Source organism: Oncorhynchus mykiss, chromosome 10 (assembly GCF_057628025.1).
Source record: "Oncorhynchus mykiss isolate SJ-2025 chromosome 10, ASM5762802v1, whole genome shotgun sequence".
Lineage (NCBI taxonomy): Eukaryota > Metazoa > Chordata > Actinopteri > Salmoniformes > Salmonidae > Oncorhynchus > Oncorhynchus mykiss.
The window spans coordinates 87,664,517-87,689,911 of NC_143031.1; the positions used below are offsets into that span (position 1 = coordinate 87,664,517).

The following is a 25,395-nucleotide window of genomic DNA, read 5'->3' on the forward strand; positions in this document are numbered from 1 at the left end:
GGATCTGATCTAACCTCACTATTGATCTGAGATGTCTGGGGGGGATCTGATCTAACCTCACTACTGATCTGAGATGTCTGGAGGGGTCTGTTCTAACCTCACTATTGATCTGAGATGTCTGGGGGGGGATCTGATCTAACCTCACTATTGATCTGAGATGTCTGGGGGGGGGGGGATCTGATCTAACCTCACTATTGATCTGAGATGTCTAGGGGGGATCTGATCTAACCTCACTATTGATCTGAGATGTCTGGGGGGGGGGGGATCTGATCTAAACTCACTATTGATCTGAGATGTCTGGGGGGGGATCTGATCTAACCTCACTATTGATCTGAGATGTCTGGGGGGGATCTGATCAAACCTCACTACTGATCTGAGATGTCTGGAGGGGTCTGTTCTAACCTCACTATTGATCTGAGATGTCTGGGGGGGGATCTGATCTAACCTCACTATTGATCTGAGATGTCTGGGGGGGGGGGGATCTGATCTAACCTCACTATTGATCTGAGATGTCTGGGGGGGGGGGGATCTGATCTAACCTCACTATTGATCTGAGATGTCTAGGGGGGATCTGATCTAACCTCACTATTGATCTGAGATGTCTGGGGGGGGGGGGATCTGATCTAAACTCACTATTGATCTGAGATGTCTGGGGGGGGATCTGATCTAACCTCACTATTGATCTGAGATGTCTGGGGGGGATCTGATCAAACCTCACTACTGATCTGAGATGTCTGGAGGGGTCTGTTCTAACCTCACTATTGATCTGAGATGTCTGGGGGGGGATCTGATCTAACCTCACTATTGATCTGAGATGTCTGGGGGGGGGGGGATCTGATCTAACCTCACTATTGATCTGAGATGTCTAGGGGGGGGGGGGGGGGCAGTTAGGAGGTGGGAAATATATATTTAAAAAAAATTCAAACCCTTAAACTAACAAGACAGTTGAATCATGCCCTGTTTGAGTGAGCTAACTTCCTGTTGTAGGTGGAGAGGAAGGCGGGGCCAGCAGAGGGTCACCATGGCGACAGCGAGATTGACAGGCTGCGGAGGGAGGTGCAGGAGACCAGAGACATGAACCAGAGACTGAGAGAGCAGCTGCAGGTACACACTCACACAGACACACAGTCACACACACACACACACACACACACACACACCCACACTCACAGACACTCACAGACACTCACTCACTCACACACATAGTCACTCTCACACACACACACACACACACACACTCACTCACACACTCACTCACTCACTCACTCACTCACTCACTCACTCACTCACTCACTCACTCACTCACTCACTCACACAGTCACTATGTATACAGTGGGGGAAAAAAGTATTTAGTCAGTCACCAACTGTGCAAGTTCTCCCACTTAAAAAGATGAGAGAGGCCTGTAATTTTCATCATAGGTACACTTCAACTATGACAGACAAAATGAGAAAAAAAAATCCAGAAAATCACATTGTAGGATTTGTAATGAATTTATTTGCAAATTATGGTGGATTATAAGTATTTGGTCAAAAACAAAAGTTTATCTCAATACTTTGTTATATACCCTTTGTTGGCAATGACAGAGGTCAAACATTTTCTGTAAGTCTTCACAAGGTTTTCACACACTGTTGCTGGTATTTTGGCCCATTCCTCCATGCAGATCTCCTCTCGAGCAGTGATGTTTTGGGGCTGTTGCTATGTACCTATGATGAAAATTACAGGCCTCTCTCATCTTTTTAAGTGGGAGAACTTGCACAATTTGTGGCTGACTAAATACTTTTTTGCCCCACTGTACATAGTTACATAGTTTGTTTTCTTTTAGGAGGAACCACAGAGACACTCTGAAGAACGACACACGGCGGCGTTGCAGGCTCTGAAAAGACGAGCGCAGGAGGAACTGCAGACCGAGAGGAACAGGCTACACACACTGCACCTGTTACAGCTAGGTAACACACTATACCTGTTACAGCTAGGTAACACACTACACCTGTTACAGCTAAGTAACACACACTACACCTAGGTAACACACAGGCTCTGGAGAGACGAGCTCAGGAGGAACTGCAGACCGAGAGGAACAGGTTACACACACTGCACCTGTTACAGCTAGGTAACACACACTACACCTGTTACAGCTAGGTAACACACACTACACCTAGGTAACACACAGGCTCTGGAGAGACGAGCTCAGGAGGAACTGCAGACCGAGAGGAACAGGCTACACACACTGCACCTGTTACAGCTAGGTAACACACACTACACCTGTTACAGCTAGGTAACACACACTGCACCTGTTACAGCTAGGTAACACACTGCACCTGTTACAGCTAGGTAACACACTGCACCTGTTACAGCTAGGTAACACACACACTACACCTGTTACAGCTAGGTAACACACTACACCTGTTACAGCTAGGTAACACACTACACCTGTTACAGCTAGGTAACACACTACACCTGTTACAGCTAGGTAACACACCTCACCTGTTACAGCTAGGTAACACACACACTAGACCTGTTACAGCTAGGTAACACACCTCACCTGTTACAGCTAGGTAACACACTACACCTGTTACAGCTAGGTAACATACTACACCTGTTACAGCTAGGTAACACACTACACCTGTTACAGCTAGGTAACACACCTCACCTGTTACAGCTAGGTAACACACTGCACCTGTTACAGCTAGGTAACACACTACACCTGTTACAGCTAGGTAACACACTATACCTGTTACAGCTAGGTAACACACTACACCTGTTACAGCTAGGTAACACACACTGCACCTGTTACAGCTAGGTAACACACACTGCACCTGTTACAGCTAGGTAACACACTACACCTGTTACAGCTAGGTAACACACTACACCTGTTACAGCTAGGTAACACACTATACCTGTTACAGCTAGGTAACACACACTGCACCTGTTACAGCTAGGTAACACACTACACCTGTTACAGCTAGGTAACACACTGCACCTGTTACAGCTAGGTAACACACTACACCTGTTACAGCTAGGTAACACACACTGCACCTGTTACAGCTAGGTAACACACACTACACCTGTTACAGCTAGGTAACACACACTGCACCTGTTACAGCTAGGTAACACACTACACCTGTTACAGCTAGGTAACACACTATACCTGTTACAGCTAGGTAACACACACTGCACCTGTTACAGCTAGGTAACACACTACACCTGTTACAGCTAGGTAACACACACTACACCTGTTACAGCTAGGTAACACACTACACCTGTTACAGCTAGGTAACACACTGCACCTGTTACAGCTAGGTAACACACTACACCTGTTACAGCTAGGTAACACACTGCACCTGTTACAGCTAGGTAACACACTGCACCTGTTACAGCTAGGTAACACACACTACACCTGTTACAGCTAGGTAACACACTACACCTGTTACAGCTAGGTAACACACTGCACCTGTTACAGCTAGGTAACACACTACACCTGTTACAGCTAGGTAACACACACTGCACCTGTTACAGCTAGGTAACACACTGCACCTGTTACAGCTAGGTAACACACTGCACCTGTTACAGCTAGGTAACACACACACTACACCTGTTACAGCTAGGTAACACACTACACCTGTTACAGCTAGGTAACACACTACACCTGTTACAGCTAGGTAACACACTACACCTGTTACAGCTAGGTAACACACACTGCACCTGTTACAGCTAGGTAACACACACACTAGACCTGTTACAGCTAGGTAACACACCTCACCTGTTACAGCTAGGTAACACACACACTACACCTGTTACAGCTAGGTAACATACTACACCTGTTACAGCTAGGTAACACACTACACCTGTTACAGCTAGGTAACACACCTCACCTGTTACAGCTAGGTAACACACTGCACCTGTTACAGCTAGGTAACACACTACACCTGTTACAGCTAGGTAACACACTATACCTGTTACAGCTAGGTAACACACTACACCTGTTACAGCTAGGTAACACACACTGCACCTGTTACAGCTAGGTAACACACACTGCACCTGTTACAGCTAGGTAACACACTACACCTGTTACAGCTAGGTAACACACTACACCTGTTACAGCTAGGTAACACACTATACCTGTTACAGCTAGGTAACACACACTGCACCTGTTACAGCTAGGTAACACACTACACCTGTTACAGCTAGGTAACACACTGCACCTGTTACAGCTAGGTAACACACTACACCTGTTACAGCTAGGTAACACACACTGCACCTGTTACAGCTAGGTAACACACACTACACCTGTTACAGCTAGGTAACACACACTGCACCTGTTACAGCTAGGTAACACACTACACCTGTTACAGCTAGGTAACACACACTACACCTGTTACAGCTAGGTAACACACTACACCTGTTACAGCTAGGTAACACACTGCACCTGTTACAGCTAGGTAACACACTGCACCTGTTACAGCTAGGTAACACACTGCACCTGTTACAGCTAGGTAACACACTGCACCTGTTACAGCTAGGTAACACACACTACACCTGTTACAGCTAGGTAACACACTACACCTGTTACAGCTAGGTAACACACTGCACCTGTTACAGCTAGGTAACACACTACACCTGTTACAGCTAGGTAACACACTGCACCTGTTACAGCTAGGTAACACACTACACCTGTTACAGCTAGGTAACACACACTGCACCTGTTACAGCTAGGTAACACACACTGCACCTGTTACAGCTAGGTAACACACTACACCTGTTACAGCTAGGTAACACACTACACCTGTTACAGCTAGGTAACACACTATACCTGTTACAGCTAGGTAACACACACTGCACCTGTTACAGCTAGGTAACACACTACACCTGTTACAGCTAGGTAACACACACTGCACCTGTTACAGCTAGGTAACACACACTGCACCTGTTACAGCTAGGTAACACACTACACCTGTTACAGCTAGGTAACACACTACACCTGTTACAGCTAGGTAACACACTATACCTGTTACAGCTAGGTAACACACACTGCACCTGTTACAGCTAGGTAACACACTACACCTGTTACAGCTAGGTAACACACACTACACCTGTTACAGCTAGGTAACACACACTGCACCTGTTACAGCTAGGTAACACACTACACCTGTTACAGCTAGGTAACACACTATACCTGTTACAGCTAGGTAACACACACTGCACCTGTTACAGCTAGGTAACACACTACACCTGTTACAGCTAGGTAACACACACTACACCTGTTACAGCTAGGTAACACACTACACCTGTTACAGCTAGGTAACACACTGCACCTGTTACAGCTAGGTAACACACTACACCTGTTACAGCTAGGTAACACACTGCACCTGTTACAGCTAGGTAACACACTACACCTGTTACAGCTAGGTAACACACACTGCACCTGTTACAGCTAGGTAACACACACTGCACCTGTTACAGCTAGGTAACACACTACACCTGTTACAGCTAGGTAACACACTACACCTGTTACAGCTAGGTAACACACTATACCTGTTACAGCTAGGTAACACACACTGCACCTGTTACAGCTAGGTAACACACACTGCACCTGTTACAGCTAGGTAACACACACTGCACCTGTTACAGCTAGGTAACACACACTGCACCTGTTACAGCTAGGTAACACACTACACCTGTTACAGCTAGGTAACACACTACACCTGTTACAGCTAGGTAACACACTATACCTGTTACAGCTAGGTAACACACACTGCACCTGTTACAGCTAGGTAACACACTACACCTGTTACAGCTAGGTAACACACACTACACCTGTTACAGCTAGGTAACACACACTGCACCTGTTACAGCTAGGTAACACACTACACCTGTTACAGCTAGGTAACACACTATACCTGTTACAGCTAGGTAACACACACTACACCTGTTACAGCTAGGTAACACACTACACCTGTTACAGCTAGGTAACACACACTACACCTGTTACAGCTAGGTAACACACTACACCTGTTACAGCTAGGTAACACACTGCACCTGTTACAGCTAGGTAACACACTACACCTGTTACAGCTAGGTAACACACACTGCACCTGTTACAGCTAGGTAACACACACTGCACCTGTTACAGCTAGGTAACACACTACACCTGTTACAGCTAGGTAACACACTACACCTGTTACAGCTAGGTAACACACTATACCTGTTACAGCTAGGTAACACACACTGCACCTGTTACAGCTAGGTAACACACTACACCTGTTACAGCTAGGTAACACACACTACACCTGTTACAGCTAGGTAACACACACTGCACCTGTTACAGCTAGGTAACACACTACACCTGTTACAGCTAGGTAACACACTATACCTGTTACAGCTAGGTAACACACACTGCACCTGTTACAGCTAGGTAACACACACTGCACCTGTTACAGCTAGGTAACACACACTACACCTGTTACAGCTAGGTAACACACACTGCACCTGTTACAGCTAGGTAACACACTACACCTGTTACAGCTAGGTAACACACTATACCTGTTACAGCTAGGTAACACACACTGCACCTGTTACAGCTAGGTAACACACTACACCTGTTACAGCTAGGTAACACACACTACACCTGTTACAGCTAGGTAACACACTACACCTGTTACAGCTAGGTAACACACTGCACCTGTTACAGCTAGGTAACACACTACACCTGTTACAGCTAGGTAACACACTGCACCTGTTACAGCTAGGTAACACACTACACCTGTTACATTATGTTTGTCTGTCTGTCGATGATGATGATGATGGTGATGATGATGATGGTGGTGATGATGATGGTGATATCTTATGATGATGGTGGTGATGGTGATGATGTGTCTAGATAAGCAGGGTACAGAGCTGAGCCAGCAGTACACAGAGTGGAGTAGACAGTTGACCCAGAGACACATGAAACACATCGAAGACCTGCAGACGGAACTACACACACACACAGAGATGATGGCCCTGCAACAGGTAACACACACACACACACACACACACACACACACACACACAGAGATGATGGCCCTGCAACAGGTAACACACACACACACACACACACTTGATGGCCCTGCAATAGGTAACACACACACACACACACACAGACACACAGAGATGATGGCCCTGCAACAGGTAACACACACAGAGATGATAGCCCTGCAACAGGTAACACACACACTATTACATTGGGAACTGACTATCTCTGTGTGTGTGTGTGTGTGTAGGACTTGAAGCAGCAGAATCAGTACCAGGTGTTTGAGCGTCAGCTGGATGAGAGTCGCTGTGCCGTTCTGGAACTACAGAGGGAAAACACTGTACTGAGGTACACACACACACACACACACACACACACACACACACACACACAACACACAACACACAACACACAACACACACACACTATCCCCTTTCTGTCCTCTCTACTCTTCCTCTCTACTCTTCCTCGCTACGCTTCCTCTACTCTTCTCTACTCTTCCTCTCTACTCTTCCTCTCTACTCTTCCAGGTCGGGAGAGGAGGCGATGGGAAGAGAAAGAGAGCAGAAGGAGAGAGAGGAGGAAGCCCAACGACTGAGAGTGGAGGTGGACAGACTGAGAGAAGAGGTGGAGAAACTGGAAGAGGCTCAGAAACAACGGGAGGAACAGAGAGAAGAAGAGATGAGAGAAGAGGAGGCGCGAAGAGAGATGGAGGAGAAGAGGAGGGATGAGGAGAAGAGGACGGAGGAGGAGAACAGGAGAGAGGAGGTGAAGAGGAGAGAGGCCGAGGTTGAGGAGAAGAGGAAGGTGGACGAGGAGAAGAGAAGGAAGGCGGAGGAGGAGGAGAAGAGGAGGAAGGAGGAGGAGGAGGAGGAGAGGAGAGAGGAAGTGAAGAGAGAGCACAGGAGAGCGATGCAGAGTCTGGTGTGTGAATACAGCAGCTGTCAGGCAGAGCTACAGACTCGCATAGTGGCCCTGGAGACAGAGTGAGTAACACACTGGAGTGTGGAGCAGGAGGACAGGGGTGGGGTTAACGTGTTCCCAGCAGGAGGAGAGGGGTGTGGTTAATGTGTGTTCCCAGCAGGAGGACAGGGGTGGGGTTAACGTGTTCCCAGCAGTAGGAGAGGGGTGTGGTTAATGTGTGTTCCCAGCAGTAGGAGAGGGGTGGGGTTAACGTGTGTTCCCACCAGTAGGAGAGGGGTGGGGTTAATGTGTGTTCCCAGCAGGAGGAGAGGGGTGGGGTTAACGTGTGTGTGTGTTCCCAGCAGGAGGAGAGGGGTGTGGTTAACGTGTTCCCAGCAGTAGGAGAGGGGTGGGGTTAACGTGTGTTCCCAGCAGGAGGAGAGGGGTGTGGTTAATGTGTTCCCAGCAGTAGGAGAGGGGTGGGGTTAACGTGTGTTCCTAGGCTGTAGGAGGAGAGGGGTGGGTTTAATGTGTGTTCCTAGGCTGTAGGAGGAGAGGGGTGGGGTTAATGTGTGTTCCCAGCAGGAGGAGAGGGGTGGGGTTAACGTGTGTGTGTGTTCCCAGCAGGAGGAGAGGGGTGTGGTTAACGTGTTCCCAGCAGTAGGAGAGGGGTGGGGTTAACGTGTGTTCCCAGCAGGAGGAGAGGGGTGGGGTTAACGTGTGTGTGTGTTCCCAGCAGGAGGAGAGGGGTGTGGTTAACGTGTTCCCAGCAGTAGGAGAGGGGTGGGGTTAACGTGTGTTCCCAGCAGGAGGAGAGGGGTGTGGTTAATGTGTTCCCAGCAGTAGGAGAGGGGTGGGGTTAACGTGTGTTCCTAGGCTGTAGGAGGAGAGGGGTGGGGTTAATGTGTGTTCCTAGGCTGTAGGAGGAGAGGGGTGGGGTTAACGTGTGTGTGTGTTCCCAGCAGGAGGAGAGGGGTGTGGTTAATGTGTGTGTGTTCCCAGGCTGGAGGAGGAGAGGGGTGTGGTTAATGTGTGTTCCTAGCAGTAGGAGAGGGGTGTGGTTAACGTGTGTTCCTAGCAGTAGGAGAGGGGTGTGGTTAACGTGTGTTCCTAGGCTGTAGGGGGAGAGGGGTGGGGTTAATGTGTGTTCCTAGCAGTAGGAGAGGGGTGTGGTTAATGTGTGTTCCTAGGCTGTAGGGGGAGAGGGGTGGGGTTAATGTGTGTGTGTGTTCCCAGCAGGAGGAGAGGGGTGTGGTTAATGTGTGTGTGTTCGTTCCCAGCAGGAGGAGAGGGGTGTGGTTAATGTGTGTGTGTTCCAGCAGGAGGAGAGGGGTGTGGTTAATGTGTGTGTGTTCCCAGGCTGGAGGAGGAGAGGGGTGTGGTTAATGTGTGTGTGTGTGTTCCCAGCAGGAGGAGAGGGGTGTGGTTAATGTGTGTGTGTTCGTTCCCAGCAAGAGGAGAGGAGTGTGGTTAATGTGTGTGTGTGTGTTCCCAGCAGGAGGAGAGGGGTGTGGTTAATGTGTGTGTGTTCGTTCCCAGCAGGAGGAGAGGGGTGTGGTTAACGTGTGTGTGTTCCCAGGCTGGAGGAGGAGAGGGGTGTGGTTAATGTGTGTGTGTTCCCAGGCTGGAGGAGGAGAGGGGTGTGGTTAACGTGTGTGTGTTCCCAGGCTGGAGGAGGAGAGGGGTGTGGTTAATGTGTGTGTGTTCCCAGGCTGGAGGAGGAGAGGGGTGTGGTTAACGTGTGTGTGTTCCCAGGCTGGAGGAGGAGAGGGGTGTGGTTAATGTGTGTGTGTTCCCAGGCTGGAGGAGGAGAGGGGTGTGGTTAACGTGTGTGTGTTCCCAGGCTACGGGAGCGTGAGGAGAGGTGCAGGAGGAGGGAGGTTCCTCTCTGTGATGATCTCCAGATGGGAAGACTACAGGAGAGACTCACTGAGAGGAACCAGCTCATCAAACGCCTGGTGGTAAGAACACACCCCACACTCACTCACACACCTACCGCACACACACCTACCCCACACTCACTCACACACCTACCCCACACACACCTACCCCACACACCAACACACACACACTTACCACACACACCTACCCCACCTACCTCACACTCACTCACACACCTACCGCACACACACCTACCCCACACTCACTCACACACCTACCGCACACACACCTACCCCACACTCACTCACACACCTACCGCACACACACCTACCCCACACTCACACACACACACCTACCCCCCACACCCACCTACCCCACACCTGCCTACCTCACATACCAACACACACTTACCACACACACCTACCCCACCTACCTCACACTCACCCACACATCTACCTCACACTCACTCACACACCTACCTCACACTCACCCACACATCTACCTCACACTCACTCACACACCTACCTCACACTCACTCACACATCTACCTCACTTACACACCTACCTCACTCACTCACTCACACATCTACCTCACACTAACTCACACACCTACCTCACACTCACTCACTCACTCACCTACCTCACACTCACATACACATCTACCTCACACTCACTCACTCACACATCTACCTCACATACACACCTACCTCACACTCACTCACTCACACACCTACCTCACATTCACTCACACATCTACCTCACACTCACTCACACACCAGTACACACACACTTACCACACACACTTACCCCACCTACCTCACACTCACTCACACATCTACCTCACATACACACCTACCTCACACTCACTCACACACCTACCTCACATTCACTCACGCACCTACCTCACTCACTCATACACCTACCCCACACACACCTACCCTACCTACACCTACCCCACACACATCTACCACACACAAACCTACACCACACACCTACCCTACACACACCTACCCTACACTCACCTACCCCACACACACCTACCCCACTCCTACCCCCACACACATACCCCCTACCTACCCCACACACCTACCCCACTCCTAACCCCACACCTACCCCACACCTCTACCCCACACATTTACCACACACACCTACCCCACACTCCTACCCCACACACTCTTACCCCACTCCTACCCCCCACACCTACCCCATTCCTACCCCCACACCTAACACACACCTACCCCCCACACCTACCCCATACAGACTTACCCCCTCCTACCCCTCAAACACCTACCCCACAAAAACCTACCCCACACACACCTACCCCACTCACACCTAACACACCTACACCACACACCTACCCCACTTCTACCCCATACACACCTACCCCACACATCTATACCCCACTCCTACCCTACACACACCTACCCCCACACTCTTACCCCACACACCTAACACACACCTACCCCACACTCCTACCCCACTACCCCACACATCTACCCCACACCTACCCCCACACACAGCTACCCCCCACTCCTACCCCAAACACTGCTACCCCCCACCCTACCCCACTCCTACCCCACACACCTACCCCACTACCCCACACACCTACCCCACACCTACCCCCCACACACAGCTACCCCCCACTCCTACCCCACACACAGCTACCCCCCACTCCTACCCCAGTCCTACCCCACACACCTACCCCACTCCTACCCCACACACACCTAACCCCTCCACACCTACCCCACACTCCAACCCCACTCCTACCCCACAAACAGCTACCCCCCACTCCTACCCCACACACCTACCCCACACTCCTACCCCACAAACAGCTACCCCACACACCTACCCCCACTCCTACCCCACAAACAGCTACCCCACACTCCTACCCCACTCCTACCCCACACACAGCAACCCCCCACTCCTACCTCACTCCTACCCCACACACCTACCCCACTCCTACCCCACAGCTACCCCCCACCTACCCCACTCCTACCCCCCACTCCAACCCTACTCCTACCACACACACCTGATGTCTCATTGTTTCTCCAGGAGGAACGACATCAGCTGCAGCTTCATCCTCCGGTTGCCGGGGACAACGGAACCCTCAGGCTCCATGACAACAGGCCACACCCCGGGATCGTTACACCAACTATGAGGGTGACACACACACTCCTCTGTTGTCTTTGTGTTTCACTGTGTTGTATTGGTGGGATTAACTAGTGTTGTATTGGTGGGATTAACTAGTGTTGTATTGGTGGGATTAACTAGTGTTTCACTGTGTTGTATTGGTGGGATTAACTAGTGTTGTATTGGTGGGATTAATTAGTGTTTTACTGTGTTGTATTGGTGGGATTAACTAGCGTTGTATTGGTGGGATTAACTAGTGTTGTATTGGTGGGATTAACTAGTGTTGTATTGGTGGGATTAACTAGTGTTGTATTGGTGGGATTAACTAGTGTTGTATTGGTGGGATTAACTAGTGTTTAACTGTGTACTATTGGTGGGATTAACTAGTGTTGTATTGGTGGGATTAACTAGGGTTTTACTGTGTTGTATTGGTGGGATTAACTAGTGTTGTATTGGTGAGGTTAACTAGTGTTGTATCTGGTGGGATTAACTAGTGTTTTACTGTGTTGTATTGGTGGGATTAACTAGTGTTGTATCTGGTGGGATTAACTAGTGTTTTATTGTGTTGTATTGGTGGGATTAACTAGTGTTTAACTGTGTTGTATTGGTGGCATTAACTAGTGTTTTACTGTGTTGTATTGGTGGGATTAACTAGTGTTTAACTGTGTTGTATTGGTGGCATTAACTAGTGTTTTACCGTGTTGTATTGGTGGGATTAACTAGTGTTTTACTGTGTTGTATTGGTGGGATTAACTAGTGTTGTATTGGTAGGATTAACTAGTGTTGTATTGGTGGGATTAACTAGTGTTGTATTGGTGGGATTAACTAGTGTTGTATTGGTGGGATTAACTAGTGTTGTATTGGTGGGATGAACTAGTGTTGTATTGGTGGGATTAACTAGTGTTGTATTGGTGGGATTAACTAGTGTTGTATTGGTGGGATTAACTAGTGTTTTACTGTGTTGTATTGGTGGGATTAACTAGTGTTGTATTGGTAGGATTAACTAGTGTTGTATTGGTGGGATTAACTAGTGTTGTATTGGTGGGATTAACTAGTTTTGTATCTGGTGGGATTAACTAGTGTTGTATCTGGTGGGATTAACTAGTGTTGTATTGGTGGGATTAACTAGTGTTGTATTGGTGGGATTAACTAGTGTTGTATTGGTGGGATTAACTAGTGTTTCACTGTGTTGTATTGGTGGGATTAATTAGTGTTTTACTGTGTTGTATTGGTGGGATTAACTAGTGTTTTATTGTGTTGTATTGGTGGGATTAACTAGTGTTGTATTGGTAGGATTAACTAGTGTTGTATTGGTGGGATTAACTAGTGTTTCACTGTGTTGTATTGGTGGGATTAGCTAGTGTTTCACTGTGTTGTATTGATGGGATTAACTAGTGTTTTACTGTGTTTATTGGTTGGGATTAATTAGTGTTTACTGTGTTGTATTGATGGGATTAACTAGTGTTGTATCTGGTGGGATTAACTAGTGTTTTATTGTGTTGTATTGGTGGGATTAACTAGTGTTTAACTGTGTTGTATTGGTGGCATTAACTAGTGTTTCACTGTGTTGTATTGGTGGGATTAACTAGTGTTGTATTGGTAGGATTAACTAGTGTTGTATTGGTGGGATTAACTAGTGTTGTATTGGTGGGATTAACTAGTGTTGTATCTGGTGGGATTAACTAGTGTTGTATTGGTGGGATTAACTAGTGTTGTATTGGTGGGATTAACTAGTGTTGTATTGGTAGGATTAACTAGTGTTGTATTGGTGGGATTAACTAGTGTTGTATTGGTGGGATTAACTAGTGTTGTATTGGTGGGATTAACTAGTGTTGTATTGGTGGGATTAACTAGTGTTTCACTGTGTTGTATTGGTGGGATTAATTAGTGTTTTACTGTGTTGTATTGGTGGGATTAACTAGTGTTTTACTGTGTTGTATTGGTGGGATTAACTAGTGTTGTATTGGTAGGATTAACTAGTGTTGTATTGGTGGGATTAACTAGTGTTGTATTGGTGGGATTAACTAGTGTTTCACTGTGTTGTATTGATGGGATTAACTAGTGTTTCACTGTGTTGTATTGGTGGGATTAACTAGTGTTGTATTGGTGGGATTAACTAGTGTTTCACTGTGTTGTATTGGTGGGATTAACTAGTGTTGTATTGGTGGGATTAACTAGTGTTGTATTGGTGGGATTAACTAGTGTTGTATTGGTGGGATTAACTAGTGTTGTATTGGTGGGATTAACTAGTGTTTCATTGTGTTGTATTGGTGGGATTAACTAGTGTTGTATTGGTGGGATTAACTAGTGTTGTATTGGTGGGATTAACTAGTGTTGTATTGGTGGGATTAACTAGTGTTGTATTGGTGGGATTAACTAGTTTTGTATTGGTGGGATTAACTAGTGTTGTATTGGTGGGATTAACTAGTGTTTCACTGTGTTGTATGAATGTTGTCGTCATGACGTTGTGTTTCACTGTGTTGTATGAATGTTGTCGTCATGACGTTTCAGAGGAAGCGTGTGGACGAGTCTCCGCCCCGCGTCACCAGCGTTCCAAACCTCAGCGCCTATGAGAGGAGCGTCCTCCTCCCCCACGACACCCCCTCCCCCTGCCTCCCCCAACATCCCTCCCCCTCCTCAACTCTGCCCTACGCCTCCTCCTCTCTCCCCCGTTCCTCCCCCTCCCTCCCACGTACTCCCAGGTCTCCCAGTTTGGATCCCAGCGGTCGCGGCCCTCTCTCTCGTAACCCCACTCCTCTCCCCCCTGCTCCCACCACCCCCCTCCCCCTCTGTCCATCCCTCCTCCCCGAGCCTCGACATGGGATTCGACACGTCACCTCACCCTCGCAGGAGCTCCGCCCACACCTGAACAGCCAGTCAACCAGGTAACAGATACTGTATCTATGGAAACAGCACAGCCAATAGCACTGTCTGTGTTCCTTCACAAAACCCAATGTCCTTCTCTGTCTGTCTAAGAATATCATCCCATAGTTGTCTGTCTCCTTCTGTATTTCTGTCTGTCTGACTCTCTGTCTGTCTCTCTGTCTGTCTGTCCCCCAGCAGTCTAAAATGTGCTTCCTGTGTTTCCAGGAGCCCATATTTGGAGCAGAGGGGGAATGGCCAGGGGGCAGAGGGGCGGGACCCTCAGAGGCAGGAATGGTACACAAAGTACTTCTCCTTCTGAACACACCCACACACACCACACACCCCACACACACACAGGTGACCTCTACACACCTGTACAACACACTCAGATTTAAACAAACACCTGACAGACCAAAACTATGCTTGTTCAATGCAAATGTACTGTATTATAATCTATAATATGGAATAAAGTATTTTATTTATATTTAATCTGCTGTCTTTGGTTTGTTGTTGTATCAGCTTCAGATACTGTAGGGGGGGCTGTTTCCCGAACCAGGTGACTGTTGTTCAGATACTGTAGGGGTGCTGTTTCCCGAACCACGTGACTGTTGTTCAGATACTGTAGGGGGGCTGTTTCCCGAACCACGTGACTGTTGTTCAGATACTGTAGGGGGGGCTGTTTCCCGAACCACGTGACTGTTGTTCAGATACTGTAGGGGGGCTGTTTCCCGAACCACGTGACTGTTGTTCAGATACTGTAGGGGGGGCTGTTTCCCGAACCAGGTGACTGTTGTTCAGCTACTGTAGGGGGGGCTGTTTCCCGAACCAGGTGACTGTTGTTCAGATACTGTAGGGGGGGCTGTTCCCCGAACCAGGTGACTGTTGTTCAGATACTGTAGGGGGGCTGTTTCCCGAACCAGGTGACTGTTGTTCAGATACTGTAGGGGGGGCTGTTTCCCGAACCAGGTGACTGTTGTTCAGATACTGTAGGGGGGCTGTTCCCTGAACCAGGTGACTGTTGTTCAGATACTGTAGGGGAGGCTGTTTCCCGAACCAGATGACTGTTGTTCAGCTACTGTAGGGGGGGCTGTTTCCCGAACCAGGTGACTGTTGTTCAGATACTGTAGGGGGGGCTGTTTCCCGAACCAGGTGACTGTTGTTCAGATACTGTAGGGGGGGCTGTTTCCCGAACCAGGTGACTGTTGTTCAGATACTGTAGGGGGGCTGTTCCCCGAACCAGGTGACTGTTGTTCAGATACTGTAGGGGGGCTGTTTCCCGAACCAGGTGACTGTTGTTCAGCTACTGTAGGGGGGGCTGTTTCCCGAACCAGGTGACTGTTGTTCAGATACTGTAGGGGGGCTGTTTCCCGAACCAGGTGACTGTTGTTCAGCTACTGTAGGGGGGGCTGTTTCCCGAACCAGGTGACTGTTGTTCAGATACTGTAGGGGGGGCTGTTTCCCGAACCAGGTGACTGTTGTTCAGATACTGTAGGGGGGGCTGTTTCCCGAACCAGGTGACTGCTGTTCAGATACTGTAGGGGGGGCTGTTTCCCGAACCAGGTGACTGTTGTTCAGATACTGGAGGGGGGGCTGTTTCCCGAACCAGGTGACTGCTGTTCAGATACTGTAGGGGGGGCTGTTTCCCGAACCAGGTGACTGCTGTTCAGATACTGTAGGGGGGGCTGTTTCCCGAACCAGGTGACTTTTGTTCAGATACTGTAGGGGGGGCTGTTTCCCGAACCAGGTGACTGCTGTTCAGATACTGTAGGGGGGGCTGTTTCCCAAACCAGGTGACTGTTGTTCAGATACTGTAGGGGGGGCTGTTTCCCGAACCAGGTGACTGTTGTTCAGATACTGTAGGGGGGGCTGTTTCCCGAACCAGGTGACTGTTGTTCAGATACTGGAGGGGGGGATGTTTCCCGAACCAGGTGACTGTTTGTCAGATACTGGAGGGGGGGCTGTTTCCCGAACCAGGTGACTGTTGTTCAGATACTGGAGGGGGGGCTGTTTCCCGAACCAGGTGACTTTTGTTCAGATACTGTAGGGGGGGCTGTTTCCCGAACCAGGTGACTGCTGTTCAGATACTGTAGGGGGGGCTGTTTCCCAAACCAGGTGACTTTTGTTCAGATACTGTAGGGGGGGCTGTTTCCCGAACCAGGTGACTGTTGTTCAGATACTGTAGGGGGGGCTGTTTCCCGAACCAGGTGACTGTTGTTCAGATACTGGAGGGGGGGATGTTTCCCGAACCAGGTGACTGTTGTTCAGATACTGGAGGGGGGCTGTTTCCCGAACCAGGTGACTGTTGTTCAGATACTGGAGGGGGGGCTGTTTCCCGAACCAGGTGACTGTTGTTCAGATACTGTAGGGGGGGCTGTTTCCCGAACCAGGTGACTGTTGTTCAGATACTGTAGGGGGGCTGTTTCCCGAACCAGGTGACTGTTGTTCAGCTACTGTAGGGGGGGCTGTTTCCCGAACCAGGTGACTGTTGTTCAGATACTGTAGGGGGGCTGTTTCCCGAACCAGGTGACTGTTGTTCAGCTACTGTAGGGGGGGCTGTTTCCCGAACCAGGTGACTGTTGTTCAGATACTGTAGGGGGGGCTGTTTCCCGAACCAGGTGACTGTTGTTCAGATACTGTAGGGGGGGCTGTTTCCCGAACCAGGTGACTGCTGTTCAGATACTGTAGGGGGGGCTGTTTCCCGAACCAGGTGACTGTTGTTCAGATACTGGAGGGGGGGCTGTTTCCCGATCCAGGTGACTGCTGTTCAGATACTGTAGGGGGGGCTGTTTCCCGAACCAGGTGACTGTTGTTCAGATACTGTAGGGGGGGCTGTTTCCCGAACCAGGTGACTGCTGTTCAGATACTGTAGGGGGGGCTGTTTCCCGAACCAGGTGACTGTTGTTCAGATACTGTAGGGGGGCTGTTTCCCGAACCAGGTGACTGTTGTTCAGATACTGGAGGGGGGGCTGTTTCCCGAACCAGGTGACTGTTGTTCACATACTGGAGGGGGGGATGTTTCCCGAACCAGGTGACTGTTGTTCAGATACTGGAGGGGGGCTGTTTCCCGAACCAGGTGACTGTTGTTCAGATACTGGAGGGGGGGCTGTTTCCCGAACCAGGTGACTGTTGTTCAGATACTGTAGGGGGGGCTGTTTCCCGAACCAGGTGACTGCTGTTCAGATACTGTAGGGGGGGCTGTTTCCCGAACCAGGTGACTGCTGTTCAGATACTGTAGGGGGGGCTGTTTCCCGAACCAGGTGACTGTGGTTCAGCTACTGTAGGGGGGGCTGTTTCCCGAACCAGGTGACTGTTGTTCAGATACTGTAAGGGGGCTGTTTCCCGAACCAGGTGACTGTTGTTCAGATACTGTAGGAGGGGCTGTTTCCCGAACCAGGTGACTGTTGTTCAGATACTGGAGGGGGGCTGTTTCCCGAACCAGGTGACTGTTGTTCAGATACTGTAGGGGGGCTGTTTCCCGAACCAGGTGACTGTTGTTCAGCTACTGTAGGGGGGGCTGTTTCCCGAACCAGGTGACTGTTGTTCAGATACTGTAGGGGGGCTGTTTCCCGAACCAGGTGACTGTTGTTCAGCTACTGTAGGGGGGGCTGTTTCCCGAACCAGGTGACTGTTGTTCAGATACTGTAGGGGGGGCTGTTTCCCGAACCAGGTGACTGTTGTTCAGATACTGTAGGGGGGGCTGTTTCCCGAACCAGGTGACTGTTGTTCAGATACTGTAGGGGGGGCTGTTTCCCGAACCAGGTGACTGCTGTTCAGATACTGTTGGGGGGGCTGTTTCCCAAACCAGGTGACTGTTGTTCAGATACTGTAGGGGGGGCTGTTTCCCGAACCAGGTGACTGTTGTTCAGATACTGGAGGGGGGGCTTTTTCCCGAACCAGGTGACTGTTGTTCAGATACTGTAGGGGGGGCTGTTTCCCGAACCAGGTGACTGTTGTTCAGATACTGTAGGGGGGGCTGTTTCCCGAACCAGGTGACTGTTGTTCAGATACTGTAGGGGGGGCTGTTTCCCGAACCAGGTGACTGTTGTTCAGATACTGGAGGGGGGCTGTTTCCCGAACCAGGTGACTGTTGTTCAGATACTGGAGGGGGGCTGTTTCCCGAACCAGGTGACTGTTGTTCAGATACTGGAGGGGGGCTGTTTCCCGAACCAGGTGACTGTTGTTCAGATACTGGAGGGGGGGATGTTTCCCGAACCAGGTGACTGTTGTTCAGATACTGGAGGGGGGCTGTTTCCCGAACCAGGTGACTGTTGTTCAGATACTGGAGGGGGGCTGTTTCCCGAACCAGGTGACTGTTGTTCAGATACTGTAGGGGGGGCTGTTTCCCGAACCAGGTGACTGCTGTTCAGATACTGTAGGGGGGGCTGTTTCCCGAACCAGGTGACTGCTGTTCAGATACTGTAGGGGGGGCTGTTTCCCGAACCAGGTGACTGTTGTTCAGCTACTGTAGGGGGGGCTGTTTCCCGAACCAGGTGACTGTTGTTCAGATACTGTAGGGGGGCTGTTTCCCGAACCAGGTGACTGTTGTTCAGATACTGTAGGAGGGGCTGTTTCCCGAACCAGGTGACTGTTGTTCAGATACTGGAGGGGGGCTGTTTCCCGAACCAGGTGACTGTTGTTCAGATACTGTAGGGGGGGCTGTTTCCCGAACCAGGTGACTGTTGTTCAGATACTGTAGGGGGGGCTGTTTCCCGAACCAGGTGACTGTTGTTCAGATACTGGAGGGGGGCTGTTTCCCGAACCAGGTGACTGTTGTTCAGATACTGGAGGGGGGCTGTTTCCCGAACCAGGTGACTGTTGTTCAGATACTGGAGGGGGGGCTGTTTCCCGAACCAGGTGACTGTTGTTCAGATACTGTAGGGGGGGCTGTTTCCCGAACCAGGTGACTGCTGTTCAGATACTGTAGGGGGGGCTGTTTCCCGAACCAGGTGACTGCTGTTCAGATACTGTAGGGGGGGCTGTTTCCCGAACCAGGTGACTGTTGTTCAGCTACTGTAGGGGGGGCTGTTTCCCGAACCAGGTGACTGTTGTTCAGATACTGTAGGAGGGGCTGTTTCCCGAACCAGGTGACTGTTGGTCAGATACTGGAGGGGGGCTGTTTCCCGAACCAGGTGACTGTTGTTCAGATACTGTAGGGGGGGCTGTTTCCCGAAACCAGGTGACTGTTGTTCAGATACTGTAGGGGGGGCTGTTTCCCGAACCAGGTGACTGTTGTTCAGATACTGTAGGGGGGGCTGTTTCCCGAACCAGGTGACTGTTGTTCAGATACTGTAGGGGGGCTGTTTCCCGAACCAGGTGACTGTTGTTCAGATACTGTAGGGGGGGCTGTTTCCCGAACCAGGTGACTGTTGTTCAGATACTGGAGGGGGGCTGTTTCCCGAACCAGGTGACTGTTGTTCAGATACTGGAGGGGGGCTGTTTCCCGAACCAGGTGACTGTTGTTCAGATACTGGAGGGGGGCTGTTTCCCGAACCAGGTGACTGTTGTTCAGATACTGTAGGGGGGGCTGTTTCCCGAACCAGGTGACTGCTGTTCAGATACTGTAGGGGGGGCTGTTTCCCGAACCAGGTGACTGCTGTTCAGATACTGTAGGGGGGGCTGTTTCCCGAACCAGGTGACTGTTGTTCAGCTACTGTAGGGGGGGCTGTTTCCCGAACCAGGTGACTGTTGTTCAGATACTGTAGGAGGGGCTGTTTCCCGAACCAGGTGACTGTTGGTCAGATACTGGAGGGGGGCTGTTTCCCGAACCAGGTGACTGTTGTTCAGATACTGTAGGGGGGGCTGTTTCCCGAAACCAGGTGACTGTTGTTCAGATACTGTAGGGGGGGCTGTTTCCCGAACCAGGTGACTGTTGTTCAGATACTGTAGGGGGGGCTGTTTCCCGAACCAGGATGAATGAGTTAGCCAGGTGAGAGGGCCGAGTATAGCCCACAAAGATCTCCGCCACGGCACAACCCAAGGGGGGGGCGCCAACCAAGACAGGAAGATCACATCAGTGACTCAACCCACTCAAGTGACACACCCCTCCCAGGGACGGTATGAGAGAGCCCCAATAAGCCAGTGACTCAGCCCCTGTAATGGGGTTAGAGGCAGAGAATCTCAGTGGAAAGAGGGGAACCGGCCAGGCAGAGACAGCAAGGGCGGTTCGTTGCTCCAGAGCCTTTCCGTTCACCTTCACACTCCTGGGCCAGACTACACTCAATCATATGACCCACTGAAGAGATGAGTCTTCAGACTACACTCAATCATATGACCCACTGAAGAGATGAGTCTTCAGACTACACTCAATCATATGACCCACTGAAGAGATGAGTCTTCAGACTACACTCAATCATATGACCCACTGAAGAGATGAGTCTTCAGACTACACCCAATCATATGACCTAATGAAGAGATGAGTCTTCAGACTACACTCAATCATATGACCCACTGAAGAGATGAGTCTTCAGACTACACTCAATCATATGACCCACTGAAGAGATGAGTCTTCAGTAAAGACTTAAAGGTCGAGACCGAGTCTGCATCTCTGACATGGGTAGGCAGACCGTTTCATAAAAATGGAGCTCTATAGGAGAAAGCCCTGCCTCCAGCTGTTTGTTTAGAAATTCTAGGGACAATTATATACTCCTCTGAAAACTGGTCATCTCTGTATACCCGTTGCAAGACCCACTGGTTGATGCTTATTTATAAAACCCTCTTAGGCCTCACACACCCCTATCTGAGATATCTACTGCAGCCCTCATCCTCCACATACAACACCTGTTCACTCCCCCCTATCTGAGATATCTACTGCAGCCCTCATCCTCCACATACAACACCTGTTCACTCCCCCCTATCTGAGATATCTACTGCAGCCCTCATCCTCCACATACAACACCTGTTCACTCCCCCCTATCTGAGATATCTACTGCAGCCCTCATCCTCCACATACAACACCTGTTCACTCCCCCCTATCTGAGATATCTACTGCAGCCCTCATCCTCCACATACAACACCTGTTCACTCCCCCCTATCTGAGATATCTACTGCAGCCCTCATCCTCCACATGCAACACCCGTTCTGCCAGTCACATTCTGTTAAAGGTCCCGAAAGCACACACATCTCTGGGTCGCTCCTCTTTTCAGTTCGCTGCAGCTGGAACGAGCTGCAACAAACACTCAAACTGGACAGTTTTATCTCCATCTCTTCATTCAAAGACTCAATCATGGACACTCTTACTGACAGTTGTGGCTGCTTTGTGTGATGTGTTGTTGTCTCTACCTTCTTACCCTTTGTGCTGTTGTCTGGGCCCAATAATGTTTGTACCATGGTTTGTTCTGCTACCATGTTGTGTTGCTACCATGTTGTTGTCATGTTGTGTTGCTACCATGTTGTTGTCACATTGCTACCATGTTGTTGTCCTGTTGTTGCTACCATGTTGTTGTCCTGTTGTTGCTACCATGTTGCTGTCACATTGCTACCATGTTGTTGTCATGTGTTGCTACCATGATGTCATTGCTACCATGTTATTGTCCTGTTGTTGCTACCATGTTGTTGTCACATTGCTACCATGTTGTTGTCATGTTGTGTTGTTACCATGTTTTCATGTTGTGTTGCTACCATGTTATTGTCACATTGCTACCATGTTGTTGTCCTGTTGTTGCTACCATGTTGTTGTCATGTTGTGTTGCTACCATGTTGTTGTCCTGTTGTTGCTACCATGTTGTTGTCATGTTGTGTTGCTACCATGTTGTTGTCATGTTTTGCTACCATGTTGTCATGCTGTGTTGCTACCACGTTGTCATGCTACCATGTTGTTGTCATGTTGTGTTGCTACCATGTTGTTGTCATGTGTTGTTACCATGTTGTTGTCATGTTGTGTTGCTACCATGCTGTGTTGTCATGTTGTGTTGCTACCATGCTGTGTTGTCATGTTGTGTTGCTACCATGCTGTGTTGTCATGTTGTATTGCTACCATGTTGTTGTCATGTGTTGTTACCATGTTGTTGTCATGTGTTGCTACCATGTTGTTGTCATGTTGTGTTGCTGCCATGCTGTGTTGTCATGTTGTGTTTCTACCATGTTGTTGTCGTCATGTTGTCATGCTACCATGTTGTGTTGTTACGCTACCATGCTGTGTTGTCATGTGTTTCTACCATGTTGTGATGCTACCATGTTGTTGTCATGTGTTACTACCATGCTGTGTTGCTACCATGTTGTTGTCATGTGTTACTACCATGCTGTGTTGCTACCATGTTGTTGTCATGCTGTGTTGCTACCATGTTGTGATGCTACCATGTTGTCATGCTGTGTTGTCATGTGTTGCTACCATGTTGTGATGCTACCATGTTGTTGTCATGTTGTTTTTGCTACCATGCTCTTGTCATGTGTTACTGCCTTGCTGTGTTGTTGTCTTTAGGTCTCTCTTTATGGAGTGTGATGCTACCATGTTGTGATGCTGCTGTGTTGTCATGTGTTGCTACCATGTTGTGATGCTACCATGTTGTGTTGCTACCATGCTCTTGTCATGTGTTACTGCCATGCTATGTTGTTGTCTTAGGTCTCTCTTTATGTTGTGTTGTCTCTCTTTATGTTGTGTTGTCTCTCTTTATGTTGTGTTGTCTCTCTTGTCGTGATGTGTGTTTTGTCCTATATTTATATTTAATTTATTTTAATCCCAGCCCCCGTAGGAGGTCTTTTGCCTTATGGGAGGCCGTCATCGTAAATAATAATTAGTGTTTAACTGACTTGCCTAGTTAAATAAAGGTTAAATACAAGAATGAAAGCCACCCTCTCTTGAGGAATGCTGCTTTTTAGTTCGCTTTGTGACAGTATTAAAAAAAATATTTAGGATTGAACTTTTCTCCTCAATTACGTTGTAAAAATAGGATGCAGCAGTGAGTCGATACGGCACGGTACCGTCTTTCAGAAGACTTCCTGTTTGGTGGAGCAGCAGTGAGGGCTCTTCGATACGGCACGGTACTGTCTTTCCAAGCTAGACAGAAGACTTCCTGTTTGGTGGAGCAGCAGTGAGGGCTCTTCGATACGGCACGGTACGGTCTTTCAGAAGACTTCCTGTTTGGTGGAGCAGCAGTGAGGGCTCTTCGATACGGCACGGTACTGTCTTTCAGAAGACTTCCTGTTTGGTGGAGCAGCAGTGAGGGCTCTTCGATACGGCACTGTCTTTCAGAAGACTTCCTGTTTGGTGGAGCAGCAGTGAGGGCTCTTCGATACGGCACGGTACGGTCTTTCCAAGCTAGTCAGAAGACTTCCTGTTTGGTGGAGCAGCAGTGAGGGCTCTTCGATACGGCACGGTACTGTCTTTCCAAGCTAGTCAGAAGACTTCCTGTTTGGTGGAGCAGCAGTGAGGGCTCTTCGATACGGCACGGTTCTGTCTTTCCAAGCTAGTCAGAAGACTTCCAGTTTGGTGTGGCGCCATTTCTGTTCCAATGTTCTGGAAGCTTCAGGGTATTTTCTTTGTTGTCAGGGAGCTAGTTTATTGTGCCGGATGTTTTGTTTTTAGCGGTGAGACTGCATTGAGACTAGTACGTTCAGATCCGCAGTTAGGTGGGTAACAGATTTCTGTACTCCGCCGTCCTTGACGAGGCGGAGGGAGTCTGGAACGGCGTCTAGGAATCTTTGCGTTGTTTCTTGATAATAAAAAAAAAAATCAGACACGAAAACACACTTTTTGGTCATTGTTTCTAATTCAACGTTTATTAACGAAACCCCTTTTTTAATTTTAGAATACAAAGCCATTACAGTCTTCTGGGTTTATAAATATTATTCACAAGAAGAGTTCACCTCCAAAAAAAGGTTACGACTGGATCCTCCTACACAATACTATAGCTAACCACTTAGCATCCCGCTAACCAGTTAGCATCCCGCTAACCACTTAGCATCCCGCTAACCACTTAGCATCCCGCTAACCACTTAGCATCCCGCTAACCAGTTAGCATCCCGCTAACCACTTAGCATCCCGCTAACCAGTTAGCATCCCGCTAACCACTTAGCATCCCGCTAACAACAACAACAACAATATGTGGCAGTACACACACTCTCTTTCTCATTGGAACAGGCCACAGTTGTACAGTATGTCAGAGGCAGATCGGAAGGTGAGGACATCGTCGTGGAAACGCTGCAGGTCCAACCTGGCCTGCTTGACGCCCCGCCCCCCTCGACTCTTATAGGTCATAGTCAGCAGCTTGGAGCTCAAGTAGTGGAGCCACAACACATTGGAGTGGGGCTGGTAGTCACCCCACTTGTTACTGTAGGAGAGAGAGAGAGAGACAGGTTAGAGACAGACAGACAGGTTAGAGACAGACAGGTTACCACCCACACCCCCAATAACCACCCACACACCGTTAACCACCCACACCAATGTACCCGTTCTCCATGGTAACCACCCACACCCACATACCCGTTCTCCATGGTAACCCCCCACCCCAACGTACCCGTTCTCCTGTCTCATGAGTCTGTAGATGTCAAACTGCAGGTCTCCATGGTAACCCCCGACCCCAACATACCCGTTCTCCTGTCTCATGAGTCTGTAGATGTCAAACTGCAGGTCTCCATGGTAACCCCCCACCCCAACGTACCCGTTCTCCTGTCT

At 49.2% G+C, this 25,395-nt stretch overlaps 2 protein-coding genes across 5 annotated transcripts in view; one reads left to right on the plus strand and one right to left on the minus strand.

Annotated features, from left to right (window-relative positions):
* The window catches only part of fam184b (family with sequence similarity 184 member B), a 42,003-nt gene extending 26,734 nt beyond the window's left edge, over positions 1 to 15,269 (plus strand). For 2 of the 4 annotated variants that reach the window (XR_016484063.1, XR_016484064.1), the window contains exons 11-12: positions 988 to 1,104; positions 1,824 to 1,871. Coding sequence is in view for 2 of the 4 variants with exons in the window: in XM_090188709.1 (XP_090044835.1) it covers positions 988 to 1,104; positions 1,824 to 1,947; positions 6,876 to 7,006; positions 7,258 to 7,355; positions 7,538 to 7,993; positions 9,754 to 9,871; positions 11,844 to 11,951; positions 14,433 to 14,806; positions 15,012 to 15,105 (1,620 nt within the window). In the remaining 2 variants the exon portion in view is untranslated. Of the gene's footprint in view, positions 1 to 987; positions 1,105 to 1,823; positions 2,100 to 6,875; positions 7,007 to 7,257; positions 7,356 to 7,537; positions 7,994 to 9,753; positions 9,872 to 11,843; positions 11,952 to 14,432; positions 14,807 to 15,011 lie in introns of those variants that run through there. The other 2 variants (XM_090188709.1, XM_090188708.1) reach the window with 2 other exon arrangements.
* Positions 15,270 to 24,481: 9,212 nt separating this feature from the next.
* Positions 24,482 to 25,395, minus strand: part of haspin (histone H3 associated protein kinase) — a 50,472-nt gene continuing 49,558 nt past the window's right edge. Inside the window, exon 17 of the mRNA XM_090188383.1 lies at positions 24,482 to 25,051. Within this exon, the coding sequence (XP_090044509.1) occupies positions 24,850 to 25,051 (202 nt within the window). The 3' untranslated portion in view covers positions 24,482 to 24,849. The remainder of the gene's footprint in view (positions 25,052 to 25,395) is intronic.